This window comes from Acromyrmex echinatior, chromosome 13, assembly GCF_024713525.1.
Source record: "Acromyrmex echinatior isolate Ae372 chromosome 13, ASM2471352v2, whole genome shotgun sequence".
Taxonomy (NCBI): Eukaryota; Metazoa; Arthropoda; class Insecta; order Hymenoptera; family Formicidae; genus Acromyrmex; species Acromyrmex echinatior.
Window position 1 is genome coordinate 6,454,618 of NC_141864.1, and position 24,460 is coordinate 6,479,077.

The following is a 24,460-nucleotide window of genomic DNA, read 5'->3' on the forward strand; positions in this document are numbered from 1 at the left end:
CTCATAAAAACGATATTTCTCGATTGTATGAATACTTTTTGGGCATCTAAACAATACAATTTTTAATTTTCGCTTATTTTTCGGATGATATATTTTCTGTAATTAATTATACATCTTTTTGATATATATAATTTTAAGAAATATACAGTCTATTTTATTCTTTATGAATAATTTGTTAATTACTCGACAAGAAATGATCGTCAATTAAATATCGAATCAAATTAATATTGAAATCATCGTATCAATATCGGTTCAACATCAATTCGATGACTTATTTCTCGTTGGATAATATTTACTTTTTAAAAATAATCTTTTTTTAAATAATAATTCCTCTGTATGAATATTTTTTGACTCACTGTATATTATACGTAATAATGTACGCAGAGAAATATCGAAAATATCACGATGAGCATCTAGGAAGTGTAAACATGCATATTTTCTGTTCGAGTTGATTTTCACATGAATAATGTAATCAGTACGGAATGTGATTTTTTTTAATAAACGGTTATTGTCGCGAGTCCCTGCGTTTAGATTTTTGATGTATGAAGTACGTCATACAGAGGCAAAAAAGCATCGAGTGCCGTGACGAAAGTGTGTAGAAAGTGTTTCTTTATTCGGGACGTTTCGCGAACAATATAATCTGGACGGGTGCGATTTTTCAAAACGATTACGGTTGAGAGTCCCTGCGTTTGAATATTTGACCCCCCCTCCCCCGTGGCGTTTGACGTCACACCGTCATTAGTTCAGTTGAGTGGACGGCGTAATACCGGTAAGACGTGCGATACTTTTCGCGAATTTCGCGACTTTTGATTCGCCCAAAGTATGTCATACAGACGCACAAAAACATCGGGTGCCGTGACGAGTGTCTAGAAAATATAAGCGATCATGTTTCTTCATTCGGGACGCCTCGCGAACAGTATAATCTGGACAGGTGCGATTTTTCTAGAAACAGTTATGGTTGCGAGTCCCTGCGTTTGGAGATTTGATCCCCGTGGCGCTTCACTCTGACGTCACACCGTCATTAGTTCAGTTGAGTGGACGGCGTAATACCGGTAAGACGCGCGACACCTTCCGCAATTTTCGTGATTTTTGATTCGTCTACAGTATGTGATACGGACGCAGAGAAGCATCGGATGTCGTGACGAGTGTCTAGGAAGTGTAAGCGTGCATATTTTTCCACTTGCAGACAGTTTAATCTGGACGGAGTGCGATTTTCCGAGAAACGGTTATGGTTGCGAATCCTTGTGTTTTTTTGACCTTTGTGGCGTTTGACTGCGTGACGCCACACCGTCATTAGTTCAGTTGAGTGGACGGCGTAATACTGGTAAGACGCGCGACACATTCCGCGATTTTCGCGACTTATGATTCGTCTAAAGTATGTCATACATACGCAGAGAAGCATCGGATGTCGTGACGAGTGTCTAGGAAGTGTAAGCGTGCATATTTTTCCACTTGCAGACAGTATAATTTGAACGGAGTACGATTTTTCAAGAAACGGTTACGGTTGCGAGTCCGTGCGCTTAGATATTTGACTCCCGTGGCGCTTGCCTGTGACGTCACACCGACATTAGTTCAGTTGAGTGGACGGCGTAATACCGGTAAGACGCGCGACACATTCCGCGATTTTCGCGACTTTTGATTCGTCTAAAGTATGTGATACGGACGGAGAGAAGTATCGGATATCGTGACGATGTCTAGGAAGTGTAAGCGTGCATATTTTTCCACTTGCAGACAGTATAATTTGAACGGAGTACGATTTTTCAAGAAACGATTACGGTTGCGAGTCCGTGCGCTTAGATATTTGACCCCCGTGGCGCTTGCCTGTGACGTCACACCGACATTAGTTCAGTTGAGTGGACGGCGTAATACCGGTAAGACGCGCGACACATTCCGCGATTTTCGCGACTTTTGATTCGTCTAAAGTATGTGATACGGACGCAGAGAAGCATCGGATATCGTGACGAGTGTCTAGGAAGTGTAAGCGTGCATACTTTTCCACTTGCAGACAGTATAATTTGGACGGAGTGCGATTTTTCGAGAAACAGTTGCGAGTCTCTGCGTTTGAATTTTTGACCCCCCCCCCCCTCCCGTGACGTCACAGCGTTAGTTGAGTGGACGACGTATAAAGAGCAGTAAGATGCGCAGTACCTTACGCAACCTTTTATATTTTGTGACCTTTCAAATTCTAGTGAATAAATTCGATTACTTTGGTAATTTCCACTTCGTTTCAAAGTATACAGAAAGTCGACAAATTACTTTGTCTTTAGATGCGCGATTTTCCTGCAACAGGTAAACGCGAGGAATGTCAACAATCGCCGCGCGATTATCGTTACGCGTGTGTTTTTTTCGCCGAGACGCGTCGCACGAGTTTAATCTACGCGATGAATCTAGCTCGAAATAGATATTTCCGACGAATGAATTCCCTCTAAAATCGTTGTATTTTCTCTCTCTCTCTCTCTCTCTTTCTTCGTCGCGAAAATCGTCTGATCGTCTACGAACGAGCGTGGATAATAATAAGACTAGATCTACAATCTTGCTTTAAAAAATCTTAAAATCATAAATCGAAAGAAATAAATATCAATAATTTCTGTCTTTAAACTATTTTTGCACGGTCTTTAGGCTTTAATCGTTAGAACATATTCACAAAAAACAGAAAGCGGAAAAGCAGCGGGCAATCAGAACTCGCGCTGATAGTAAGTAGCACAAAAAGCTGAAATTATAGGCTACTAGTTTTTAATTGGCTGCTGCTTTTCCATCAAGGTATGAACATGCCTTTAGACTTAAACGAATTGAGCAAAACTCAATTTTTACGACCTAAAAACATAAGTTCTGTGGCCGATATATCGTTACTTACAACTTACAGCCTCTTAAAGTAAGGTTGTGGACTTAGCCGTAAGCTAACGCGTAATCTAATAATTTCGTTCTTAACGCGAAGCATCGCGGCAGACGAAATTGTTTCTGTGAGAAAATCCGTAACGATCATTATAATCATATTCCTTGCAGACTTTTCATTGCTCATGATAGCGCGATTCTATAGGTGTATCTATATTTTTATGTATACAGATAAACATTTATAATAAATCTATAAATATGTGTAAATCTATATTTATCTATATACATATAATAAATATAATAATAAATAATAAGTTCGAAAATATACATTTTATAATATTTTACGTACTTGTTACTATATTATAATTAGTAAATTTAACAATCGCAAGAATGATTGTGAAAATAGTAAAAGTAAAGTGTGATATTTATATTATTAATAAAGCTTAAATTTTATATACCAATTAATTTCTTTTAAAACGAAAAGAAGTTTTACTCTTAAAAATACGTGTCTAATAATCTTCTTAAAGTAGAATTATAATCTTTTATAATATAATCTTTTTAAAGTAGACTAATTCGAAGTTTTAATAAAAAAAGTTTCAAATATGCGCGCAAAAAGAATTTATTATTAATATTATTTAATTTAAGATTTCGTTATTAATACATACATTTGCCATGTTCGTTGAAATCATAATTTAAATGTTATAAAGATGTGGGATTTCTGAATCGATTCGAAATAGCTTTCTTTGTTAAAAAGAAGTAATTCTTTACAAAGAGATCAGTTTAAAATTGTCATTTGGAAAGTCGATTTTTTGAAGATTCAGATATTTTTAAACAACGTACATATATTATATAAATTTCAGATTTCTTATAATCATTTTTACATTGAGAAAAAAATATAGTTAATTTTAATAAATATTATAGTAAGTAAATATTTGTTCAGTAAAAATAATGATTGTAAATCAAATTAACATTTGTTGTATCAAATAAATATATCTTTATATTTAATGAATATTTAGTTGCAATATTCAACTAAATATTTATTAAAATTAACTATTTTTTTTCAATATATAGTTATATTATAGACAACGCTAATGAGTCTAAGACAAGATGCAAGATACGATAATAGATCGCTCATCGAAGCTAATTTGAAAAGTAAGCAAGAGAATTATTCACAAATTTATGTTATAATATGTTCAATATAATATGTTCGTATATTAATGGCGTAATATAAACGGCGATGTATTGACTGGCGATGACTGACGTATGCGTATGTAACGGTTTTGTTGTGTACGCCGAAACTATTGTGTTCACATACAAGGTCGCCGCGCTAGCATTCACGCAGTAAGACTTGAGCCAGCAAACAGCGAAGGCTGTGTGTGATATTATCTCTCGGGATGCAATTACGACGAGTGTAGCTTATAAAAAGAATACATTTCCCTCGGTCCGTGTTTATCAAACGCATGCTTTTCAATGATTAGGAATATCGAAACGACGGTTCTTTGAAGATGATATCTTGTATGATTTATTGATCTCTTTAAAGTAAAATCCGAAACGATATAGAAGAGAGTAATCGTATAAATTTTTACTTTATTGCAGCATTTATGAGCGTCAGTGTCATCTCTCTTACAATACACGTATTTTCAAATATATCTTACGTTTTGAATCTGTTTGCCGTAATATGTAATAAATCGTTCATTGATTTTAGAAAGCAAACACGTATGGAGCATTACTGAATTATCGGATCGAGTATTTAAAGCGATATAGAAAGATGTGACGCGTCGACCGCTTGTTAATAATACGCGTATTTTGCAGAATTTATGTATTAGAATTTATATCGTCATATATTATACGTACGTTATTATATTGAATTTCAATCATGTGTTATCGGACAGTTTGTCGCGTTATAATTAGGTATTAATCCGACTTCAATAATCATGTCATACGCATGACGTCGGGATAAAGTTATCGAAATTTTTCGGCCGTTAACGGTACGTGTTCAGTTCGGAACAGGTCGACCCCGAGTCAAATTGCGTGCGGCTTAATTAGCAAGTACAGTCGTAACTAATTCCGTATCTTAATATTTGTCAACCACATGAAATCGTACAGCAATTCGTTAAATCTCTTTGCTTTCTGTTCGTGATCCATTATGTTAATTTTTTTCGGAGACTTTATGTGTATCGGGCGGATCGTAGATCTGTGCGCGCGGTCGTAATTTTTCGTGTTATTTTTCTGCCACAGAGCCGCAGTAAAGAGTGCAACACATGCAATTAACGTCGGGAATGCTGTGCAAAATGGCGTGCGAGTATCGTATTTTAATGATTGGTGTAGGCGCGATAATTAACCGTGTTTTTGCGAGTGTTGTGTTGTGTCTTCGAGTGCAACGAGGAAATTTGAGAGGAGGAGGAGGCCTAGGAGGCATCAGGCGACGGTGGAGTAACCATAGGGTAAGCATTTTGTTTATTTATTATTTGTTACTTGCAGAGAATTAATTGTTTGATTATGTAAGTATTTAATCTTTAGTGCACACGATTTCTTTTAGAAAAACTTAAAAATATTAAATATTTTAATAAATTAGTTATAACATTTATGTACAATTTTTAATAGTTTAACAAAACCTTACAAATACTTGCTAAAGATGTTAAAGTATATATAAGAATCATTCTTAATAATTTTTATATATTTATTAAAGTGATGAAAATTAACTCGGGACACGAATGACTCATCGTGTGTAATAACTGATCGGAAAAATCATCGTGTGAATTAAATGTCGTTACTTGAAAAAGTCTCTAGTTTCTTGGATAGAAAATTACACATTGGATAAAAAATACACGTAACAATAATCATTATTTGATATATTAGTTATTCTGATTATTTATTATACATTAATTATTTTGAGCACTGTTGTAATTTGAATATATTTGTCTTTTACAGATATTAGTGTTACTCCACTGATGCGCATCGTATCGGTGAGTACCAAATTATTCTTTGATTTAATTGGATCTATGCAAAGAAATCATATCATATATAAAAAGTGCGCAATTAAAATTTATAAAAATATGAAATATTGCAAAATATTACAGATTCTTAAAATGGATGAGCTATTAATTTTAACATTTAATCCTGAAATGTGTAATTTATATTTAATGTGTCTACACACTCTTATGTAGTTTCCTTTATATTTCTACGATTAAATATTATATAAGTGCACGAATATAAAGTTCGTGTTTGGAATTCTAGAATAATTTTTATTAAAGTAATTATTCACAGAAAGTTTTATAACATATGAATCTGCTTTTAATACTTTGCACATATTTTGTATTTCCTTGGAGATTAGATTCCGATTTGATAGCACGATTAGCAAGCAATGAGCTCCACGTTTCATTATCATATAATACTAATTAACCTCCGACTGTGTCATAAATTGTTGATTTTACCACGTAATTTCTATTACCGGGTCCATTAGATCGATGTGAGCAGTTTTACGAAAGTCAGTGTAGGACGCCAACAACAGTATAATTATTTGATAGTTATGAATGTTGTAGGCTAGTATCCTGCAAGATTGTGATATATTACTCTACGGATTGAGACATTATTGCGGCTTGTATTCACATCTCGTTTAGCGCTAAACGTGGGAGTTGTGCGATTCTGACTTTTACGAAGATCATGTTCAATGTTATTGACGTGAAAATTGTGCAACTCCATATTATTTAGCGTTATGTAAGAGATTTAAATGCAGCTTTTAATTTAGAAAATGACAGATAGGAAAAAATGTGGGATATATACATATACAAAAATTATGAAAAATGACATATTATTGCATATGAAATAAATAATACGATAAAATATTAGATATTTATACATTGTTCTCGAAGTAATATATATTATACCTTATACGTAGAATTCAATGTGTAAAATATCTTTTCAATTTTATTCATTATTTTATTCATCAATCTATATAATCCCAAAAATTTTTTAATAAAACTATCAATGACTATCAATCAATGTAATGTTATTTAAGCGAACAGCAGTTATTATTGTCAATTTTTTTCTCTCGTATTGTCTCAGCAAGAAACTCAATTATTAGGACAATTTCAAATATTTATATATTATGTATATTAATATATTTATATTTATATATTAAAGATTTTGGAATTGAATTTAGACAATGTTTTTCAAAAATATATTCTTTTTTATATTTCTTAAACATTTCGATATAAATATAACAAATTTCTATTGGGACACAATTCGTATTTATGTTTCTCCTTATGAAAAGGCATAGGCAAATCTGTAGGGCTTCTATCGCGACGATCGTTTCTACAAACATTCGAAACTCGAGATCGTGTCTAGTTGATGCGTCGTGAGACAACAATCTCGTCGAATCCACACCCAGCTCGCGAAGGCGCGTAACATTGTTGCCGAGATATACGAACACCGCGGAAATTATGATGTACCATAACTGACGATATCTTACATCACGCCTTGCCCATTTTCACGCCGTGTCGCGTCGCGTCGCGTCGCATTGAGACCGTCGTCGTAAAATAGGAGCGCGTGTCTTTCCTTTTACGAAGTCGTTGTCGAAGTCGAGCCATTAGCTTTTTCCACGGGCTCGTTAAGTTGGATTCTCACCGTTTCGTGGGTGATACTTCGAGGAGAGGAGACTCTGGCGCTCGGCATTATCGATCGTCATCAATTACAAACCGGGATCGCCGATCGTTAAGCCGGTGTCGATTAGATCATTTAACCTCGCCACTTTCTCGACGATCTCGATCGACACGTTCGCACGTTCGTAAATTGATAGTAAAAATAGTATAAAAACGTCGCTGATGCCAAATTAGATGTTATCTTTTTTTCGTAATATCACCGTAAAATTTATTTTAAAAACTGCCGATCAGAGATGTAAAATAAATATCGTATCAAAAATAAAAATAAACTAATCTTAACTCTGAAATTAACCTGGGAACAATCACCTGCGATATTTTTATATCCCAGCGGCGAAAAAATATGAATTGTTGTAAATTCTTTTTTTTTTGTATACATTGGTCAACATATTTTTTTTATTTTTAAATAATTATTCTTTACAATCTTTAAATATACAATATAAAAAATCTGCAATAAAAAAGTATATATTCTAACTATTAACTAAAATCTTTATTTTTTACAAATGTAATAAGTTACTTAATGTGCTTACTACGTTTAATATTTATTTAGTTTCTACTTCCTTTTTTCAGAAAATTACGATTAAATTCATATTTATAATGTTTTCAAATGCTAATAATCGGGTAACAATCCTTATAATAACTTACATAATAGTGATTATTAATAATATTTTAATTGGGATGTAAAAATACCTCGAGTAACAATTCACGCAAAAAAAAATTGGTTGACTATTCTTGAGTTCAGAACAAATATAAGTTCCATCACATTAACATCTGTTATCTATCTGCATTTAAGTTTTAAATTCAGAGTGGCTCGGTTCTTCTTAACATTCTTATCAAAAAATCTCATCTTAAACTCTGAAAAAGAAAAAAGAAAAATTCACGAGGGATTATTTCGTGGGAGGAAATTTTCTCAGGTGTTAATATAACCCGCCGGTCAGCTGCCAATTTCCCTCTCCCCTTTTTTCACGCGGGCACCCATGGGATTCTGCGCGCGTGGACCGCGTGCGAACGGAACCAGCAGTGACGTGAATGTGTCGCGGCTGTACCCGCATGCGTGCGTGCGTGCCTTGCGTGTGCACCTTCACTGCTACACGCGGCAAACTTCTCTCCCCTCCGTCACTCATCTCGCGGCGTGTACGGGTACACACGTGCACGCGGGCGCGTGTACCACTCACGCACGCACTCGCACAGACTCACGCCCGTCCTCCTCGTCTCTCTCTCCCTCTCGATCCACCGCGGGTTCTCTAAGGCGACTTACGCCTACACGTTGTAGTTGCAGCATCCACACTTAGCCCTCCTCAGTCCAGCGCGTGCCTCCACGCGACCAACCACCACCTCGATCACTGCTCTCTCATACTCTCGCGCGGGTTCACGCTCGCGGTGGCGAGCCTCAACACACGTTCGCCGCGAATTTCGTTTCGCGCTGACAGTGCTTTCGGCCAGCGCCTGCTTGATCGCGCGCGGCTGATCAAGTGGTCCGTCAGTGTCCTCCTCCTGTGTAACCGACAGTGTCTCGCGACTGGAAGAAAATCGTATAAAGTGCGTTGGATGTGACTGTCATGACGAATGTCGCGTCGACGCTTTCTAACGGTATAATTTCATGAGTGCTCGGCGAGACTATAAGAAAGCTTCGACGCGTTTTGCAGCATTGTGACATTTATACGATAATGTAGAATGATCTTTTGAATTACTCTTATAGAGCTATAAAGAAAATTGAAAATTCATTGGAAATTGAATGACAGTTGAACATTCTTTAATTTTATTCTTTGGAGTATTTGTCCCTGTAAAACGAAGTAAAAATAAATTTGGTATTTCAATGATAACGTATCGATCTTGCATTGTGTAAGATCTTGCAGAAATATTCAAGTTCCTAATAATGCAGTAATTTAATGGAATTTCAACTGTCTTTGAAATTTTAAATATATCTGAAAATCATGACGTCGCATTTGACTATTTATTTAATTTAATCAATTTTTTATGAAGGAATAAAATAGATGATTGAAATGACGGTTGTGTATATCGTCGTAAGTAGGTGAATTGTTCGTGGGAGTTGTATTATCGATGTTTGGAATAACTCGGTCAAATTTTGGTGAATATTTTGTGAAGAGTGTTTATCATAAAAAACAATTCCTCAATGAATTCCAGTGAAAAATATCGCTTGCGAGCCACAGTTGGTTATAAGCTATAAGCTATAAGCTATCTAAAATATAGGCATACGGTAGACGCGAGCGAGCAATCGAATTTGTAATTTTATCGTGACGAGCAGGAACCGAATAGAGAATTTACATTCGATCGCCGATCATTCGGAGGTTCGATCGGAAACCAGTCGACGATTGAAGCGCGGGTAGTGCCGCGCGTTTCGTTGACAATCATCGTCGACCGCGTTCGGCATCCAGTCTCATCAGGACGACGATAAAACGGAGAACGACAACGGGGGAGGCGAATCGGCAGTTTATCGATCCGTCGATCGATCGGGAAACGTCGCGGCCGCCGTTCGACGAGAGAGAACGTTGGCACGCGGATTGGAAATCGGCGAGCGTGGGTCGACACGCGGCGCCAACCTGTTGCTCGAGATCGGACTCGTTTCCATTTAGAGGACTACGGGAGCCCAGGCCGAACTGGCTGCCGTCGCTCCGACACCGTGGGACCCGTCCTCGATCCGGAGCCAGGAATTAATCAACCGGACCAGCGGAGTTTCGAGTACCCCACTTCTGATTAACGCCCGAGCGTGTCTTTATCGAAGATGCAGTGAGATCGGAAGGAGTCCGTGGTAGTCTTCTGTTTCGGAGCCAGCTATTGATACCGGTTGTTTTTGATTAACGTTGCGCTCCTCCGAAGGAGGCTGTTGACGATAGGAGGTCTTCAAGACACGTCTTCGACTCGAAACCGGGGATTAATCAAACGAACTTGTGATTAAATGGTCCCCAACGGCGGACAATTATCAATCGAATTGTAGAACCAGAGTGAGTTTTCCAGATAGACCTTCTATTCGAAGGAATTTATGAGGATAAACTCATAAGTGGTTATTAATGCAGTTCTTATTAATGTCGGAATGTGAATTATAAGTAGTGCAAACGTGTATCGTGTTGAAATAATTTTAAGACGTAATATTCAGACATAAGAGTGCGTACTGCTTAACATTTAAAAGTTATCATATTGAAAGTTGAAATCCGAGAAAGGTTGAAATCCGGAACGCAGTTTGCCTGATTCGTGTCTTCGAAGCTCAAGACTGATGCGCAACTCCGAGACAAAATGAACATTATCGGATTCAAAATGCTCAGTTATTCAGTGATCAGTTTCGTGATCCTTTGGATCAGTCTGTCGTCGGGCAGCCTTTTGACCAGCGAACTACTGGAATGTCGAGCAAATTTGACGGCGGCGATAAAAAACGATACGACGTTCCTAGAGAAGGTTCGCCAGTCGGACTACATCTTTACGGGAAAGGTCAAGGAGCTACAGCATGGACAGCTGCTACACGTGCGCGTCAAGAGGGCGATCAAGGGTGCGCTGAACGTCACCGTCGACCTTCTGGTGAATGATACCTGCGGTCGTTACATCAGGCGTAGTTACACCGGCATTTTCATGGCGCGTCGCGGTGCCAACAACGTTGGCAGGATCGTGATGCACTTCGGCCCGGTACCACTTACGCTCGCCAACCTCGACAGGCTGAACGCCGCCGTCAGAGGTAAAGCTCGCCGTCAGGCATACCGTTTCGTTCTTCGCTTTCACGGAACGCGAACGTGGCGGGAACGTTCGCGCTTTAACGAGACACTTTAACGTCGCGCTAAAATGCTTCCCGTTAATTGGATAAGTCGGAATACGGACGTAGCACCGCCGGGTGCGAGATACAAGCGCGGCGGCTGCTTGTCGGTTTCACGTTTAATGAATCTCGTCATCGAGAGATTTCGCAAAGGAATGTGCGCGGCTCTCTCTCGCTTGGATTATACAGTTTACGTTCATTGTTTATTTTTTTGTACGTCGCATCGGTTGATTTTTGGAGCCGAGCTGTAAATCTTTGACAAAGTTTGGAAAAAACTCATGATTTTCACGCTTTATGAATGCAAATAGATAACAGAATTTTTTTCTAAGAGGGATTTAATTTTTCAGATGATTTTAATGGGGAAATTAAATTGATCTTTGAACGATCTGCACGGATTTTATTAAATATGGATTTTACAAAATTATGCTGGGAATCTTTCGCTTTATTTTGATTTGTGGTATACAAGAATTTATTCCAATTTCTATTCTTTTTGTTTACTACAACCCGTATTGCGCATTATTTTCTTCAGAAGTAAAGAAAGGATTTTACATTCACGATGATTCTTATCTTTTTTCTTGTATATTATGCAGTATTCTCTTACAAGAATCATGCGTGAGCGTGTTGACACGCAACGTGTTGTTGCCACGTAGGTGGATAATACACGTCAGTCGGTTAGCATTCAAGGTCCACTGGACAATCGCCTCGACAAAAGCATAAGAGAACTAGAAACGGTTAAAGCATCTTCTTATTTGAATTAATTTCTGAGAATACGTATAGTAAAATTTTTTTTATTGCGATTGATTTTTTAAACTATATTTCTAACATAAATTTATAACATAAATGACAATGGAGATTGTGTATCATAATTCACTGTTAAATTAACTGGGTATAATGTCAAATTATACCCAATTTAAGTTTATCTTTAATCATTTCTGTAAGAACTTCTATTATATTATTATAATACATATTTTTTGCTCCTTTAAAAGCTATATTAAAAAATTTCTCGGTAATTCGATGAGTCACATGATTCTACATAAAATCTAGTTAAGATCTGAATGGAATGCGTGGCTCGCAAGAAAGTTTGATTCATTGCGTCGCGTTAACCCCGAGGATTATTAAATCACGGCCATTTTGCCTCACGCACGCTGGCCATGCCCCTTTTCATCGCGTTAATCGCGCTAAATAAAGCGACGCGCATTATAAATAAATTACGACTGTAATTTAACTTCTTTACGATCTGAGCAGTGCTTAATTCCTCCCTCGGGGCCGATGATACCGTTCCGACGTGTTGTATCCCGATGGTCACTGGAATTGTTTCGTGGACTATTAAAGAAATTAATGTAGGAATTATAAGACTGGCTTCCCGGGGCACATCGCAGGCTCCGAAAGTGATAGGGAATCATGATTTATTTAATAAGCGGAGATTAAGTGCGGTCTTTTTCTCTCTTTCTCGCCGCGTTTTCGGGGCCTCTTATCTTTTTGCTTCCGAGATCGGTTTACGGTCGAACGTGGCGCGACGACGATGTCAACGACGCGATACGACGCGATACGACGACGTTGATGAATAAAAGTTCCAAGTGCAGACCCCCGCGGCCAATCGTTTAATCTCAATAACTCACAATGACGCCTGGACCCGACAAGGCTATCGGACGTCGCTTTCCCCAATCTGCCTGCTCCTTTTTCCTCATTTGCAAGTTGATCGGCATCGCGAGTCGCCGTAAAGTGTTGCCGGGATATTTGACGAAAGCCGTCGCGTATAATTAGAAGTTTTTCCCGGTGGCACCCGCGGGGCTTGATTTGAGTTAACGAGAAATTTAGTTCGCGAGCTCGAACGCCGGGCGTCAATCAGGACACGAAAGAAGAGAGTCGATAATGAAACGGTGAGAAAATCGTCACACTTGTTTACGTGAAATTGTATGAGATTGATGGTATGTTCCGCGCGATTTAATAATGCCTTCTTCAACAGCTGTATATCTCTGAAATATCTCGAGCCATGCTGGAATTAGAGATTTGTATTGCACATAATATAGCGGCATAAAAATAAAAAAAATGATCTTAAATGTTATTGAACTTAATTACTGAAATGTTTTTTTAAGTTGTTGATTATCACGATATGTCAAATACAAGAATAAAATAAACTATAGAAATTAAAGTCTTAAATGGTCTAACTAGATCTTAAATGCTTGTATGATTTTCGTGTGAATTTATATACTACGTATGTAGTCCTTAGAAACGCGCGCCAAAATGATTTTTCGGTCTTGAAACACTAATTCTACTAAACTACCGCAGTAATATCAATTGAACAAGTAGAAAACATTGAAAAAAATATTCTAAAACTTTTACAATAAAATAAAAAATAATAAAAATTCAGATGAGACTAATGAGAGTCATATGCTGTTGTAGAAACGAAGAGATAGGAGAAGCAGATAATCTTTAGATGTTGATGGTTATCTTCATTTTATTTTGACTAAAATATTTAGTGAATCTCACTCTTTTTCAAGATTTCAATTTTCACTCTTTAGAATTTTGACTCCTAAGAATTTAAAGAGTATACTCGAATTATCGAGAGTATACTCGAACGAGGACGAACTTGGCGAATTTAAATAGGACTTTTCCCCATGAATTTGTCATTCCTAGCTATCAACTAAGAGTTCGAGTGAGGATTGATTGAATTTCTGAATTGAAATCTAATCGCAACAATTTTACGCAATTAACGCAGTTAACGTAGAGAGAGGTGATGGTTAAGATCGATGTACTGTTAACTCGTGCGCACCATCTTAAGAGATAAGTTGCCCATCCCTCTAATTCTTTCTCCGCCAATCTTGTCGTTCGCTTGGCTGATCGCGACTACACGGCGCCGTGTTAATCACGATGCCGGTCGTTCATTGGATATCGATTTTCTGGATTCGAACGGGTCGCCTTTACCGTGGAAACGACTCACCACGGCGTTTTATGATGCGATGCAGCAATGAAGATCTATCCTGTTTGACTCGCGGAATGAATTTTGCTTGTGGGAGGAATCGCGATACCTCCGAGTACACGTGCGCGCTTTTTCGGGACGCTATCAACCTCTTCCCGGTATGTAATTTTCATAGAAGTCGCTCTCGATTAAGTTGCAGTTCTCCTTTTATCTTAACGATAAAAGGCGAGATAGCGTACTTCTGGTGATAATGTACATCGTTATCATTGCACTCCGGCAGTTCCAGATTGCAACCTCGTGTGAATGGAATCTCATACAGATATGTTAAATATCTACGGACGATAATAAACGAACAACATATCTGTTTTCTCTCATGTTAACATGAATAAATTTTAAATACATTAGGTTTCCTCTCTCGATCGGGAAACGTTAAACACGTTTTTATTGGAATTTTAACTTTTCGCAAAGATATCGTTAATTTGCCATCGTCCGTAACGTCGCGATACCGAATACCATAATTACCAGCACGGCTTGGCGAAGCTGCACCTGGTCGCCCACGTCCGCGTTTGTGTATGGTCTCACTTGTTGACGCCTGTTCTCGGTGCGGCGCGGCAGCAGGACGCGGCGTTTTCTCCTCGCCGCGGGTCCTGAGACCTGAGACCCGATTCAGGCTCCGAGCGAGTCGTCTCTCTTTCTCTCGGGGGATCAGCATAATACGGTGCCGGCCCACGCGTCCTGCCAACACAGGCACGCCCAGTCACATAACTGCCCAGGTGTGCCTGATTTCGAGGACTTCTCTTGTGCCCTCTTCTCCTACAACCCCCCGCGAAATATAGACAAGTTGAAATTTATTGCCGAACATTTCTCTTTTGAAATGTACAGAACGAGCGATTTTGGAACTTTGAAATTCTCTTTCGCAACTTTTCATACCGATAGATGTGCCTGTGCTTTAATTATCTTTTCGATACAAAGCAGTAATATCTAATTACAAATTTTCTAAATAAACTTTCAGAAAATAAACTGTAGTAGGAAAAAATTTAGTCTTCAGTTGTTTAGTTTTTTCAACAACTAAATATTTTGTTTATATAGCAAAAAATTGAATTGTTTTTGCGAAATACATTTTTTGTTTTGTAAATGACAATATCAGTTTATACTGAATAATTTAAGTACGCATAAAGTTTTATTCGATACATTTAAATAAAACATTTTTATTAAGTATATTTCAAATTTTTATTGTTACAGTAAAATTTTGGTTTGTAGAACAAAATATTTTCCAAATGTAATTCACGAATCGAAAGTGTTCATGAGAAATTACATAATTTAATTTTATATTATACATTAACGAAAAATTATTATCGCTTTTCGTGAAATATAGACGAATTAAAAATTATTGATATTTGATAAAGATTTATCTTTTAAAATCAATGTCTATAATTTTCAGCCTTTTAATTTTTTTGTATAATTTTTCATACGAATTAAATTGTTTTAATTATCCTGTCAATATAAGTATTAATTAAAAATTTATCAAATAAGATTTAAAAATTGATTTAAATTCAATATTGCATCTTGAGAAATTGCAGATAATTTCACTCTATATAGAATATATACGCAAAACTCATTACAAGTTTTCGAAATGAACTTAGAATGACGTCAGTAGAAATCAGATGCCGTAAATGAGCAGCGAAAACACAACAAGCGGTATCATATCGATATGAAATGCGTCGAATCTGGCGCGTTATAATAACGATTCAACATCTATTTGTTCGAGTGTTCGGCGTGCGCGGTGTCGGGTAGAAACTCCATTAATTTTTCATTGTACATACCGCGTATGCCTGAAAGAAGTCGATAATGGATCCCCGATTGAGGGGACTATTGTTACGGGCAGATGCGGCGTGCTATATGCCGTGGTCGGCATTGATTTCAAAACAGTAATTATCCGCGCCCACGCGCTGCGCCGGCAAGTATGAAATGAGCCGCGTGCCTCATCGCGATCACGATCACGATCCTCACGATCCTCACGATCGATGATATCTCGAGGGCATCGAGCGAGGAGATCGAGGCAATGATCACGGAAGTATAATATAAGTAACGCGAACGGGGGCGCGAATTGTTTGCCAGGGTCGCGCTTCTTTAAATTGCTACCTTATAGATGCAGCGTGAAATTAGCGAGCTATATGCTTCATTAACTCCTGTCGCGCATAATTTATAGTCAATCATGCGTTTTCTTAAGATATACTTCTTGATAAGATTCTAGATTTCGCGGTTATATATAGTTTCGATTCTCATTACTGTTTTACGTACTTTGAATTCTCGCTCGCTACTTTTACGAAATTAATAACTATTCATTAGCAAGTGCAGGTCACTGCATTTTGATGAATTTTTAATATATTGTACCGTGTTTATCGCATTCTGACGCGGTGTCGCCGATTTCCCTGAAGAAACAGTAAATGAAAAGCAGAAAAACACGAGATCGATAAGTCACGCTTCATTAATTTCTCTCGCGTGCGACAATTTGTAGTCGACGGTGCGTTTTTTAGATAGCTGGTCAGCAGGATTATGGTTGGACACGTATTGGAGCGCAGAGAGCAGTTATCGACCATAATTTTAGCACATTTTAGTCATTAATAATTCATCAGCGACTCCAACATGCGGTGGCTGAGATAAAAAAAAATAGACACGCATAGATCAGATTAAGTAGAAACCGGCTGATGTATTCTGAATAGCGCCGCGACGAATAAAAGTCGATGTACAGAGCAACGTTTTAATTTAACGTAAATTATGAGACAGTGGACTGCGTACGAAGGTAGAGCTTCGATGGTTTCGTTAATCTAATTTATTATCGAGTCAACAATACCGACGGTCATAATTAGTCGTGTATCGAAGTGCAGTACAGTTATTGACCATAATTTTAGTTATTAATAATTCATTCAGCGCCAATATAAGTAAAGAATTGCGTTTATAGCTCAGGCAAGATGAAATTAGATGTAAAAATGTGGTAAAAGTGATATACTTCTTAAGTGAAGCCAAAACGAAAAATTGAGCGTGTGGATTGACATTCCAATTTAACGCAAATAATGAGATAGTGATTTGTACACCGTAAAACATGAACAGCCTCTGGTCGTATGTAAATGATCACCTTTAATTTATTCTTACAATTAGAATATTCATTAATTATCTTTATCGAACTCATTCATGTACCAATATTTTTTTTTTACAAAAGATGACTATAGTGTACAGTATTAATTTTGTATAGAAAAGGATTAAATAGATACGATAATAAATGCCATGGAAATTCTAGCATTAATTTATGTGGGAAATTGTAACTTTTTTACATAATGTTTATGATCCATATAAGTGCCCTTACACAATCAGACCGTTATCAGACTCACTTGTGTATTATAGCAATATTTTTTTACAAAAAAAAAGTACTTGCTATCTATATTAATTTTATACAGAAACGTATTAGACATATATGATAGTAAATTCCATGGAAACTAATTTATGTGTGAAATTGTAGCCTTTTTACATAATATTTAATAAGTGTTCTTACATAATCAGATCGTTAAATATCGTATTCATATTAAACTCACTTATATTTTTTTACAAAAAATAACTATTGACGATATCGATTCTATACGGAAAACAACAGATAAATGTTATAAAAATTTTAACATTAATTTAGATGAAATTGTAACCTTTTTCATAATTTTATTTATGATCCATATATGATTGTGCTCTTACACAATCAGACTACCAGACCGTTGAATATCATATTCGCTATATTGCTTCTATATTCATTTCTGCATTTAGTTTCTCCTACATTTTATTCCTCGGTATTTTTTAAACGTAATTCATTAACGTTTTAATATACCAGGCTTTCCAGTCTTCAGTTTAATCATGCCGCGAGAATGTATTACACGTCACATATCTTTTCAAACCTCTCCAGATTGCTTTAACACACAACATTCAGCTTGTATATTTTATATAAATTGATTGCCATAAACTGGCGGAATATTAATGGTTACGGAAAACGATGCAATCTCGCATTTCTTTTGACAGGCGAAAGTGAGTCTAGCATGTTATACATAAACAAAGACCGTTTTTCCATTACATTTATGTTCTGCAATTTGCATAGCACTCATTAATTCTTGACTCGAAGTGTTCTTTATGAAACATTTGCTGGAAAGAGATCATTTCATTCGCGAACGGGCTTAACAATTATATGTATATGGTATTACCTTTAACGTATATGCATCCAAGTAATGTCTAAGAGTCTGTAAAATTATTTGATTTATTATATATAACTATCTTTACCTTTTTATCTTCGCGGGTTTTTAACGTTACCCGTTTTATCTTCCTTTACGCGCGGCTGCTTGTACTATATTTCATTTCTGGCGGGACAAAGTATAATATCTAGGACCGGTCCTCCTGTGCCACTGCGGTCGCGGTATCTGCATTTATCGGTGATTGTGATTTATAACGATAGCCCTTAAATGGTCTGCAAGTCATTCGTCGGTTTGCGAACTCGATGCGACGTGCGAATTTCGCCCGAGATCAAAAGCGCGTTGCTAATCTAATAATCGAAATAATCCGCTGAAGGCGAAAGACCGAACGTATTTCGTCCGAGAACACCTCGACGAATCGGAGAGAGCATAAACATTGTGATCTGGATTCACTTCAGTCGGAACTTGTAACATCATTACGTCGACGACGATTTGTGAACACGAAAATATCATCGCACGCAATGAATGGTGATGCAATTTAAATTCTAAAAATAATTCATACTTTTTCTTTCTATTCTAACTTTCAAACATTTACGAAATTTACTGTGGTATTATTTGTTGAATTTTAACCCAATAAACATGTATTTTTTAACGAAAAGAAAACATGGTTTATGGGATTCACTAAAGTTTTTGATATCAGTTTTGTTTTTTAAAAGAATTTTTCAAGTTTAGAATTGTAAAAAAGAAGATTATGAAACATAAAATGATTCCAAATCACGACTATATCTAAAAATTAGAAATCATCACACTGAAAAAATTGTACTAAATTTTAATAAATATTTATTTAAATATATATTAATTAAATATTTGCTCAACAAAAGAAGATAGTTAAGTAAAATTTATGGTTTTTGTTCCAAATAAATAATCTTTATACCTACAGTAAATATTTAGTTGATAAGTATTCATATTCAAATAAATGATTTATTAAAATTTAGTACATCTTTTTTCATTGATCGATTTTAATTTCATTGTACAGACATGACTTAAGATGTAATATTGTAAGTTGCAATCATAGATCAGGAAGACATACACTTAAATATGACACTGTTAAATCCTTCGTCTAATTTTCACGTTTGTCTGGTCGGATGTTCGATCCCTGCGGTAATCGCATTGCGAAAGATTACTCATCGGGAATAATCTCCGCGTCTAATGCCTTCCACAAGTGTGTACAAATCCGAGAGAGCGCCGCACGACCGTTTAATCCGCCGCGTGGGTGGGATTAAACTCCCGCTCTATCGATGGTATAAATTTGTCGGTCGGTCCTTAATCTCGAGTTCGCCGCCTTGGAGACCAGGCGATTAGGATTTACAATGTGCATACCTCAGCGCATGCACGTCGTCTGTCACCGTCGGGTACCTCGTGGACGAGCGGCTACACCGCGGAGGCTGATTCCGAGGGGATTAGTCGGCTGATTGTTGCAGCGAGGTTTACCGACGGCGGCTTCCATGACTTGTGTTGCTCGTATTGCTCGTGCTGGTGGTAGGCGGCTGATTGCGCGCCCGCGAGAGCAGCTCAGCATTATGCACGCTTTGTAAACTGAGTCGCTGAAAAATTAGTCGCTCGCGCGCACGCAAAGTGCGCCGGTAACTCAATATACGGGACACACGGCAGTCGCCTAAAGCAGGTCTCGTCAGGCACGTACACAATGTGTACGTGTTCTTTTATCAACCTGTTGCTGATCGAATTTGGAATTCATGTTTTTTTTTCGAAGAAATTTGTGATTTTTGAGACAGGAGGTTTAGAAATTTTTAAGGTATAATATAAATCTTGGGAATGCCTATAACTTTATTGGTACAATCTAAATTACTATATTTTACAATATTAATTCGACCATCTATTTGTTTGTCCATCTGTTTGTCAATCTGTCGATTATCTGCAAAGATTTCTCAAAAACGATTTAATTTTTTAAGTTCTGTTTTGGACAATAAATAAGATACTTATCTGAAAAAAAAAATAAATTTTAATAAATAATTGTTTGAATAGTTTTAAGTAAAAATATTTACTAAATATCAATATATATTTATTTGATACAAAAACCGTTAATTTGATTTGATGAACTATCATTTTTTCTTAAGTAAATATTTATTTATTATAGGTAAATGTTTATTTAGTACTATTCAAAGAAATATATATTAAAATTTAATAAATTTTTTTTTAGTGCAAGGTCCTTAGTTACTTTAAGAAAAAATATGAGTCAAATCAATTGACTGTAAGATCTAGTTTTCTGATTAACTTGTGGTTTAAATTTAACCTTACTTAATCCGATGATAAAAATTATATTTTTCTAGTTATGATTAATTATTAAATTGATGGTTTTGAGAGAATAAAAAATCAAGATCAATGAGATTTTCAATAATAAGGGCAAGTTAAAAATTTGAAAAGATTTAATATATCATATTTCAACATTTTTAATGAAGTTCTTCCAATAGTTACAGATTTTTCGCTGTATTCATTACATCCATTGCAAAAGATTTATTAAACATTGTAATTTATTAATTTTTTGATATCACGTAAAATTAAAGTTGAAGGTTCTTATGAAAGCGTATCACTTATGAAAGCGGAAGTTAGAGAGTAAGTGAAAGATGTGTAATTTCTAGTCACAAAAATTAATTTGTCGGTTGCGAGATAAAGAAATAGCATACGGTACTTCGTTACGACTCGTCATCCCTTTCTCATTAGCGAATGAGTAGGCGCAAAGTTAGAGTGGGTGGAATTTACGAGAATGGTTGCTCCGTGGTTATTAGCGAGAAGCGTCATTTAGTGGCGACATATAAATCGCGTATCGTTCCTCGTTCGCTTCGTCCGAGAAAATTGGCGAGGCTTTATGATCACTGAAAAATTAATTCCTGCCCTCGTCTTGCTATCACGTTGCTTTTACGTAACTCGGTCATTCTATTTTGGATCCTTTCCTTTCTCTCGTCTCTCATCGGTTATTTTCTTAAGCGCTTCGGCGACACTCCCGTTTTCCGTCCTCGCGAGAATAAAAAAAGGAGGAAAGGGAGAGGAGAAGAGATGCGCTTCCGTATGTCAGAGTCACGATCTCTTCTCCCTCATCTTCTCAGCCAATAAAAGCTTTTAACGCCCTAGCTATAATTCGAGGCGGAATAAGAACGATGCCTTGGAAAACTTCGCTTTTGCGTCAATATTGTTATAGGTAACGTTGTTATAAGTGCAATGTCGAATATCAGACTGCACTTACTCATGTAGAAAAATATCTAATTTTAAGGAAAAATAACTGCGGAAAATACTATCTCTTAGGGAAATCTTAATTTTGACTTTTAAACTTTGAAAAATTTAATATTTTTTGATGATATATACTATTCAATCAAGACATAGTAGTATGCCAAAAAAATATTTCTTCCATAGTAACAAATATTTTTAAAAGTGATCTTTCTAAATCTTGGTCCTTTCTTTGATTCTCTCATATTCTAAATATTTTAAAAAGTTGATAAATATGGAAAGAATGATTTTATTGAAACATCTACAAATTTAATCTAGATACAGATCTAAATATAATTTTGTTGTACTATCAAAATAATTACGCAAAATCTTAAGCGTACAGTCTTATTTACGATATGCCTTACATATGTATCATTTCTATACTTTTACAAGATCCTTAGTAATTTCATTTATTATATTCTATTTCTGTTATAAAGTTCACATTCTGTTTTCTCTACGTTTAAAATAGTTGAAATGGTTCATTTAAAGGGTATCACTGTAAGATACTTTGTATTTAACTTTTAAGGGTAGCAAAGAAAAAGAATGCAAAATTAATTCTATTAAATAATTATATTTAAACATTAACTTAAATAATATACTTATGGAAAATAAAACACTACTAAATGAAAATATCTATGTACTTTTTTATGACAGAAGCAGATGTATCTATTCTTTTTTACAAATTTTAGGAATTTAACTATTTTCCATTACAGTGTAATTAATTTCTAAAATCTGTAAAAAGTATAAAAATACATACCTATGAAAAGTATAAATACATACCGCCCATTTAACGCCCATTTCTTGCCTATTTGATGCCTATCATTTTGGATGACAAAATTTAATTTTTTTTTTACTAAAGTTGTCTTATATAAGATATATGTAGTATGTATATGAATTTTACCTGAAATTAGATATTTAATTTAAGGACGCCCATGTTATGCCCATTTCATGTCCCTATTATGTCCACTGAAAAAGGATGTCCATTTTGTGTCCTGATTATGCTGAATGGATGTTCTTTGGATTTCTATTATAGGTATTTTAACAAACAGCATCCTATATTATTTTGATAATTTAACAAAATTATTTTTAGAACTAAATTTTTAGATACTTTAAAAAAACAATTTTTTTATATATTATACATAAATACAATTTGGAAAAGATCAATGATATTGTTAGATAAAAAAAAAGAGATGTTATATTTAAATAATTTTTCAATCTCTAAAATGACTTACAAGTAATTGTTCAATAAATACAATAACTTAATGCGTAATACGCAATATTTTCATGTGAAATGCTGAAATGGACAGCTTCATTATTAATCTCGAGATCTTATCTACATCTTACACCATACGTGGAAAACGTTCTTTCTTTCCTGCTAATTCTCGCGTTATTCAAAGTTTATACCGAATAGCCTGGAGCAACAGACCCAATCTTCTTCAATGTTTGGGCCCGGATGGAGAACGCGAACCAGCTAATTTCTCCAGGCGAGTGAAACGCACGTGGCGGTGCTTCTCCGCCCCCAAATCGGTTTTAATTAAAAGATTTCGCTTCACGTCGTTATGAGATTTTCCCATGGGCATACGTTGGTCTGCCCTTCGTGGGACAGGCCGCAACTATCCGTCCCTTGCTGAAAAAAAAAAGGTTTCTTTAATGCCTTTGGTTGCGTTAACTCTTCAATATGATAAAATATATTTTTAAACAAGAATTTTACATTAGATGATAATTTGCAATGCTATCATTACGTAATATTATATAAGTATTTATACAAATGAGAGAGAGAGAGAGAGAGAGAGAGAGAGAGAGAGAGAGAGAGAGAGAGAGAGAAAGATAGTTATATTTTACAAAACTACGTAATTATATAATGTTGTTTATAACATTTTTTTATTGAGACAGCATGATAAATTAATGCTGAAAATACTTTCATATGTTTAATTTAGACATGCAGTTTGTATTTCTAAGTCTTTTTCTTCGAAAGAATTAAATGATATCGACTCGCAATATTCGATTGCTCGTGTATCGTTCGAAATGAAAGGGCGACTCGGCCGGTCGTGTTTTGATTCAATCTCAACGTGGCGTGGCATCGAGAGGATACCAGTTTGCTCGCTTTCTCCGACGTATAAGATCGGGCCATTAATTTGAGCGCGTGTCACGATATTTACGGGGGTGCGCGTCGGATCGTCAGATTCCTTCCTTCATCCTTCCTGCAACCGCCTTCTCGTCAATTAGTCTTTCAACGTGGTTCAACTCGCGCGAGCGCGAGGTCTTTCATTTCTTTTTCTCTTCTTCCGCTTTTTTCATTCAATTTCTGCTTGTCCTAGCGATCACCTCGATGTCTTCGTGTGCTTATCCATTATAATTAAAGCGCATTTAAAAATGAAATTGTCGGAGAATTTTATTATATTTTATATTTTAGATATTTCTCATACAATAATTATTATAACATTTGTTGCATATAGATATAATATCACAATCTTTTTTTATTTTTTAATAAAAAAAGATTGCGATATTATGTTATATCTTTCTCCCTCTCTCCCATAATAAAGTATAGGTTATATTAACTCCCACTCTTCACATTATTCGCATGGAGTTCTTATATCTTAGCATATCTCAATTTTTTGTTTGATGTTATTTTTTTTGTTTGATGATTTACAATTAAGACCGTGTTCAGATATTACTGCCAATTGTTAGTACAGTATACTATAACAGGAACTATAGACTCTCAGTGGCAATCAACTGGCAGTAATATACGAACATGACCTAAATAAAGATTGATAATATTCTTTAGATA

The 24,460-nt window shown here is 35.9% G+C and overlaps 1 protein-coding gene across 2 annotated transcripts in view; it reads left to right on the forward strand.

Moving 5' to 3' along the window:
• Nucleotides 1-4,086: 4,086 nt before the first annotated feature.
• LOC105150915 (agrin) overlaps nucleotides 4,087-24,460 on the forward strand; it is a 717,341-nt gene continuing 696,967 nt past the window's right edge. Inside the window, exons 1-2 of one of the 2 annotated variants that reach the window (XM_087412582.1) lie at nucleotides 4,087-5,276; nucleotides 5,764-5,798. Coding sequence is in view for 1 of the 2 variants with exons in the window: in XM_087412581.1 (XP_087268707.1) it covers nucleotides 10,743-11,175 (433 nt within the window). In the remaining variant the exon portion in view is untranslated. Of the gene's footprint in view, nucleotides 5,277-5,763; nucleotides 5,799-8,697; nucleotides 11,176-24,460 lie in introns of those variants that run through there. The other variant, XM_087412581.1, reaches the window with a different exon arrangement.